The following is a 7,931-nucleotide window of genomic DNA, read 5'->3' on the forward strand; positions in this document are numbered from 1 at the left end:
TGACAGCTCATCTTGACACCACAATGTGCTGCATGATCTTTGAACATCAGTCTCTACAGAAATCTTGTATCTCAATAACCATTTCTTTGGCTTTAGGGTGGGAATAGCACATTGATTCAGACCCTGTCCTTTCTTGGTATTTTGCCTTCCAAGGCTCTATCCTGCTGCCTCCTCTCTCCCCCTCGACCAGTTTACTCTCACTCCCCCATATGCAAAGCCTGTGACTGACGGTCAAGCTTCAAAGAAGAAAATATTGGTATAAATTTATCATCAAATTAGCAACATTAGGTTTTCCTCAAACATTTTAAACTGCGTTTTTATAAAAAGAGTTCTTACCTTTTAGAACTATATACCAACAATGAATTTAAATGAAATAAAATGATGTCTAGAATTTGAGGGGTAAGAAATTGTAAGGGACATATACAAAACAATGATCAGCCACAACTTCATAATTATTGAAAATAAGTAATGGGTACATGGGTTCACCATACTGTCTTCTATGCTTTTACAAAAGCTTGAAGTTGGGTGGTGCCTGTGGCTCCAAAGGGTAGGGCATATGCCCCATATGCCAGAGGTGGCTGGTTCAAACCCAGCCCCAGCCAAAAAAAAAGAAAGCTTGAAGTTTTTTTCACAATACAAAGTTGAAAAACAAACACAATTCTACAAGGTGGCTCAGACAGAAAACAAAAGCTATAGGTAACTAGAAGCAATTTTATATCACGATTTCATGTGACTTATTTTGGTCAAGTAACTTCTGGCCATGTGAATTAATTCCAGCCAGATTTTCCACAAGATTTCATCAATCAGGTAAGATGATACAAGGCAACTTTGCAGCTTTCTTATGTTTGAACAAACAATAAAAGTAAAGGGAGAAAAATATGTAAGTCCAAAAAAAAGAGGAAAAAAGAAAAAGTAAAAAGGTCTATTTTGAAAAGTATTCAGTTTTCCTTTGACCTTGTATGAAATAAAGCCACCATTATTATCTCTGATTGATAAATTTCCTGCTAATTTAGCAACAGATCTTATCGAGGTGCAAATCAACTAATCAGCTAGCTTTTTCCTGCTCAGGTCACTATATGATGACTATAGTTATTTTTCTCTTTCCATGAGTAAGAAGCACCTAAGATCTCATACCTCTCCTGACCTGCCGTGTCCCATAACTGCAGGTGGATTCTCTGGCCTCTGCCAATGGCTCCATCAGGCCCATTGGCTCTGTACACCTAAAACAGCAAAGTGAAAGAGAAATCAGAACTTTTTTTCTTTATTTTTTTCCAAAAAGCATGTGTTTACTAGGTTTCCACTTTTGCCTTCACGAAATTAAAAAGGCTTAAAATTTAATAACAATAACAATGTTTAAGATAAGGACTAGAAACAAAAACCTTGTAAAGAAGGAACGAAGATAAATACGTTCAGAAATCAGATGATTGTTGCATCGAAATATTAAGCAATAATAATAATAATAATGCAAAGAAAGTAACATTCACATTGTCAAATAAGAGTCTGTCTATTATAGAATGCTTTGACTCTGAGGTTCAGTATGGAGTCATCAATTAACTTCTTTTTTTTTTTCCAAAGTCTCAAAAAATAAAGAATATTTATAAATAAAAGCAAAAGATAATTTCAAAAAACATATCATGTCAAATCTTATAGACAATAGAAAAAGAAGAAATACTTCAAAATCATTCTACATAATCTGGATATGCCTGATAATAAAATTGGAGAAAATATATTATTATAAAGGGGAAATTAGAAAACAGATCTTTTGACGCTAGTTAACTTTTACCACCTTTCTACTTGATACAAATCTACAGAACCTCATCTGAAACACAATCATTTTGTATTTTATGTCAAATAACTTCATTTGACTAATATAACAATATGTATTGAAACACATGCATATATATTATAAATGTAAATAATGCAATAATTTACATAAAAAATAGTAACAGTTTGCCTTTTGTCAAGGTTCCCTCATGTCACTAATTTCAGAAAATATTGGCTTTCTATGGCTTTTCTCCATTCCATGTTTTACAAGTGCTCTTAAAACAATTTTATAGAAAGCACTTCTGGAACAATAAAGAAAGGATGTCAAAAAATTTCTTCCTCTATAAAAAGTAACAAAAACACTGGTAAAAATTGTCAAAATCACCTTTTTTGGAACTCTGAAAATTAAAAGTCTATAATATTCCAAGAAGCATTTATTCCAGAAAAATGACTGTCTATAGATAACAGTTAAGTTTTCTGGTATTTTTCACTTGCCCTATTCCCATCCACCTTGTTCTAGCTCTGTAGTAGCTTTAAAAAAAAAAAAAAGAAAATCAAGAAATGCCCAACTATGGTAGCCATGAAAACAATCAGCCTAGCAGCCACTATAGCCAGTGAGGGCACTGGCACTTCCATAGGTTTGGAAGTCCCTAAAAATCCCATCTGCAGAGAACTGTCAGGAAGCTCCCTGAAAAGCTCAATCTGCAGTCTTTGCCTTTATTTGACCTCATTCAAAGCTTTCTCTATAATAGCCCTGTCAACCCAGTGCCTGTAGCTCAGTGGTTAGGGTGCCACCCACATGTACCAAGGTTGGAGGGTTCGAAACTGGCCCAGGCCTGCTAAACAACAATGACAACTGTAACAAAAAATAGCTGAGCACTGTGGCAGGTGCCTATATTCCCAGCTACTTGAGAAGCTGAGGCAAGAGAATCACTTAAGCCCAAGAGTTAGAGATTGCTGTGAGCTGTGACACCATGGTACTTACCAAGGATGACATAGTGAGACTCTGTCTCAGAAAAAAAAAAAAGAGAGAGAGAGAGAACAGCCCTATCCCTAGGGCATTTGTTGAAAATGATCAGGGACAATTATTTAAGGCCATAGCTACCAGAGATAGCCAATGCTACTTAGAGCTAAGAAAAGTCTAACCTGGCCAGGGCAGTGACTCACATCTGTAATCCTAGCACTTTAAGAGGTTGGGGCAGAAGGATCACTGGAGGCCAAGAGTTTGAGACCAACCCGAGCAACACATCAAGACCCTGTCTCTACAAAAAATAGAAAAATTAGCTGGGCATGGTGGCACACATCTGTAGTCCCAGCTACTTGGGAAGCTGAGACAGGCAGATTGCTTGAGCCCAGGAGTTTTGAGGTTGCAGTAAGCTGTGATGACACCATTGTACCATAGCCCAGGCAAAAGAATTAGACCCTGTCAAAGAAAAAAAAGAGAGAGAAGAAAAGAAAATAGTCTGACCAGCTGGGTGTAATTACAAGCTGCCACATGCTTGTAATCCCAGCACTTTGGGAGGCCAAAGTGGAAGGAGCACTTGAGGCCAAGAGTTGGAGCCCATCCCAGGCCTCATCTCTTCAAAAAATGTGTTAAATTAGCTGAACATGGTGGTGCATGCCAGTAGTTCTAGCTCCTCAGGAGGCTGAGGCAGGAGGATCACTTGAGCCCAGGAGTTCAAGGTTGCATTGAGTTGTGATCATGCCATTGTACCCTAGACTAGATAACAGAGTAAGACTCTGTCTAAAAAAAAAAAAAAAAAAAAAAAAACTGAGAGTCTTATTGGTTCAAGGAATTCAAGAAATTCTGTCCACTCATATAGCTGTCCACTAAATTGACTGAGTAGAGATTTTAGCTGTATTCAACAAAGAATAGAGACTTTACTATCCCACGAACACCACTAAACAAACAGTAACCACAAAATTAAATAAATAAGCAGCAAAAACAAAAAACCCAGTCTGGGAGGAAGAATCTAATTTCTTGAGTTACCGTATTGTATTATTTTAAATATCCGTTTGCAACAAAATTTATAATACACACGAAGAAGTCAGAAAGTAAGCCTCATACATAGGAAAGAAGTATACAATAGAAACTTTTCCTGAGGCTTTGCACCTGTAGCTCAGCGGCTAGAGAGCCAGCCATATAGCCAGAGATGGTGGGTTCTAATCCAGCCCAGGCCTGCCAAACAACAATGACAACTACAACCAAAAAAATAGCTGGGCATTGTGGTGGGCACCTGTAATCCCAGCTAGTTGGAAGGCTGAGGCAAGAGAATTGCTTAAGCCCAAGAGTTTGAGGTTGGTATTGGGTGTGACACCACAGTACTCTACCCAGGGTGACAGCTTGAGACTCTGTCTCAAAAAAAAAAAAAAAGAAAGAAAGAAACTGGTCCTGAGGAAGCCCAAATGTTGAACTTACCAAAGACTTTAAATTAGGTTCATAAATATGATCAAAGAACTAAAGGAAACTATGTCTAAAGAATTAAAGCATGTGAACAATGATTTACTAAATAGAGATATAAAAAGAAGTTAATATAAATTCTGGAGTTGAAAATACAATCGTTAAAATGTAAAATTCAATAGAGGGGATTAACAACAGATTTGAAATGGTGGAAAAACCAATCAATGAATTTGAAGATAACTCAATTGAGATTATCCAGTATAGGAAATAGAAAAAAGAATGGAAAAAACATAAAAAGCGTGTCAGAGAGGTATAGCATACCATCAAGCATACCAACATGCCTATACTGGATGCCTATACAGGACATAATGGATGTCCTGTGAAAAGAGAGGAGAGAGAAAAGGGCAGAAAAAAACAGATTCTCGGCTCAGCGCCTGTGGCTCAAGTGGCTAAGGCACCAGCCACGTACACCCAAGGTGGCAGATTCGAATCCAGCCGGGACCCGCCAAACAACAATGACGGCTGCAACCAAAAAAAATAGCCAGGCGTTATAGCGGGCGCCTGTGGTCCCAGCTACTTGGGAGGCTGAGGCAGGAGACTCGCTTGAGCCCAGGAGTTGGAGGTTGCTGTGAGCTAAGATGCCATGGCACTCTACCCAGGGGGACAGCTTTTGAGGTTCCTGTCTCAAAAAAAAAAAAAAAAAAAAAAAACAGATTCTCAGATTTTCAAAGTGCTGAAAAAAAAAAAAAGGCTATCAATCAACAACTCAATATCAAACATAGCTATCTTCTAAAATTGAAGGAGAAATAAATTCTCCTTCTCAGATAAATAAAACTGAGAAAAGTCATCTTAGCAGACCTGCCCTATAAGAAATACTATGGCTTGGAGCCCGTGCTCAGAGATTACAATGCCAGCCACTTACACCGAGGCTGGTGGGCTTTCGAGCCCAGCCCAGGTCAGCTAAAACAATGAGGACAACTGTTCTTTTTTAAAAAACTAAAGACAGTTCTTAAGACTGAGATGAAAGAATACTACACAATAATTCAAATCCACACAAAGAAATTAAGAACACAGGTAAAGATAAGTACATAAGTAAATATAAAAGACAGTATAAATTATTTTTGTTTGGTTAAAATACAATTGCATAAAGCAGTAAGTAGAAATCTGTGTTGATGGGCACACATCGTATAAAGATGTCACTCCCACGACAATGACATCATAAAGGAGGGGGAGAAAACAGTCATATAAGAGCAAAGAGTTACACGGTATTAAAATGAAGTTGATATTAATCAAAACTAGATTGTTAAAAATTAAGATGACAATTGTAATCCCTCGGGAAACCATTAAGAAATAACTCAAACATACATAGTGAAAAAATGAAAAGGGAATTAAAATGCTACACTAGAAAATATTGACTTAACACAAAATACAGCAGTCATAGAGAAATCAAGGAGGAAAAACTACAGAATAAAGAAAATAAGTAGTAAAACAGAAGATATGTACCTTCTCTGTAACTATATTAAATAAGTGGATTAAGGACTCCAAACATCATAAAAGATAGAGATAGACAAATTGCAGTTTTAGAATGTGATCCACCTGTATACCATGTATAAGAGGCACACTTTAGAGTGAAAGACTCAAGGAGACTGTAAGTTAAAGGATGAGGGAAAATATACTATGCAAACAAAAAAAAGCTGGATCTAAATGTAGAATATAAATGTCTTAACACAATAACTGAGAAAATGACATGAAGGCTATGTTAACTAGTTGGATGAAAATATTTCAAATTGTATATAAAAATAGCACACGGTACCCCATGACTGTATCAATGTACACAGCTATGATTTAATAAAAAAAAAAAATCCTTCATTACCTGTTGCGTATAGTGCACACTACCTGGGTGAAGGAAACACTTATAACTTTAACTCAATCTGTCCAAAAACAAAGTATGAGCTCAGCGCCTGTGGCTCAAGTGGCTAAGGCGCCAGCCACATACACCTAAGGTGGTAGGTTCGAATCCAGCCCAGGCCCGCCAAACAACAATGATGGCTGCAACCAAAAAATAGCCGGGCGTTGTGGCGGGTGCCTGTGGTCCCAGCTATTTGGGAGGCTGAGGCAGGAGACTTGCTTGGTATGTAAACAAAACACGTGTACCCCTAATATTCTGAAATTTAAAAATACTTCATTAAAAAAAAAAGCTGGAGAAGCAATTCCATTATCAGACAATATAGACATTAAGACAAATTTTTTCCCGAAGACAGAAAAGGATATTTTATAATGATATGTGTAAAAGAGTCAACTCATCATGAAGACATAGGGGTAAGAAGGGAAAAATAGACAATAATAATTAGAGATTTTTTTACACTTCATTTGCAATAATGGATAGAACAACTAGGCAGGTCAACAAGGAAATAGAAGACTTGAACAGGACCGTGAACCAATTGGATATAACAGACATCTATACAACGCCCCACCCAATGATAGCAAAATACACATATTTCTTGGGTACACATGAGACACCATATGTTAGGCCATAAAACAAGCTTCAATAAATTTAAAAGGCCAAAATTATACAAAGTATGTTCTCCAACCACAATGGGGTAAAAGTGGAAATAAATAAAGAAATCTGGAAAAATCGCAAACATGTGAAAATTAAACAGCACACTCTGAAATAATCGATGAGTCAACAAAGAAAAAAAAGGCACACTGCGAAATACTTTTCAATGAAGGAAAACAAAAACAGAGTATCTGAAAACTTATTGAATAACCTAAAGCAGTCCCCAGAGGAAAATCTATAACTATAAACACCTATACTGAAAAAGAATAATCTCAAATCAATAACCTGAACCTTAAGAAACTAGAAACATAAAGAGTAAATTAAATCCAAAGTAAGCAGAAGGAAATAAAAAAGATTAGAGTAGAAATAAATAAATGAATTGATAAACTTTTAGCTAGACGCGAAAACTCAAAGCAAAGAATAAAAACATAAGACTCAAATTCCTAAAATCAGAAATAAAAGAAAGGGCAAGCCAGGCACCATGGCCTTAGCACTTGGGAGGCTGAGGCAGGCGAAATGCCTGAGCTCACAGGCATTTCACAGATCAGCCTGAGTAAGAGAGAGACCTGGTCTCTAAAAAACAGCTGGGCGTTGTGGTGGGCTCCTGTTGCCCCAGCTACTCTAGAGGCTGAGGCAAAAGGATTGCTTGAGCCCAAGAGTTTGAGGTTGCTGGGAGCTATGATGTCAAGGCACGCTACCAAGGACCACAAAGGAAGAGTCTGTCTCAAAAAAAATAAAAGAAAAAATAAAAAGACTACAAAGAAACACTATTAAGAATTGTATGCCCCAAAATTAGAATATGTAAATATAATGAAGAATTCTAGACAGAAATGACTGAAACTGATTCAAGAAGAAACAGAAAATTTAATCCTATCACCAGTAGTTACACTGAATTAGTAATCAAACTGCTTCCCACAAAAAGCCGAGGTCCAAATATCTTCATTTATAAATTCTACCAAATGTTTAAGGAAGAACTAACACCCATCCTTCCCAAAATCATCCATAATACAGAAAAGGAAGAAAACTTCCCAGTTCATTTTATGAGGCCAATATTACCCTTATTCCAAAACCAAACAAAGATATCATGAGACTGGGGGTGGAAAACTGCAGACCAATATCCCTTGTAAATACACACACCAAAATACTATCAAATAAAATCCAGCAATATATAAAAAGGGGCTCTATGCCTGTGGCTCAAGTGGCTAAGGC

General features: G+C 37.0%; 1 protein-coding gene across 1 annotated transcript in view; it reads right to left on the bottom strand.

The window, feature by feature from the left end:
* Positions 1-7,931, bottom strand: part of RAB27A (RAB27A, member RAS oncogene family) — an 82,989-nt gene that overhangs the window by 15,437 nt on the left and 59,621 nt on the right. The window contains exon 4 of the mRNA XM_012801836.2: positions 1,135-1,220. Within this exon, the coding sequence (XP_012657290.1) occupies positions 1,135-1,220 (86 nt within the window). The remainder of the gene's footprint in view (positions 1-1,134; positions 1,221-7,931) is intronic.

Source organism: Otolemur garnettii, unplaced genomic scaffold, assembly GCF_000181295.1.
Source record: "Otolemur garnettii isolate 467f Iridium unplaced genomic scaffold, OtoGar3 scaffold00011, whole genome shotgun sequence".
Taxonomy (NCBI): Eukaryota; Metazoa; Chordata; class Mammalia; order Primates; family Galagidae; genus Otolemur; species Otolemur garnettii.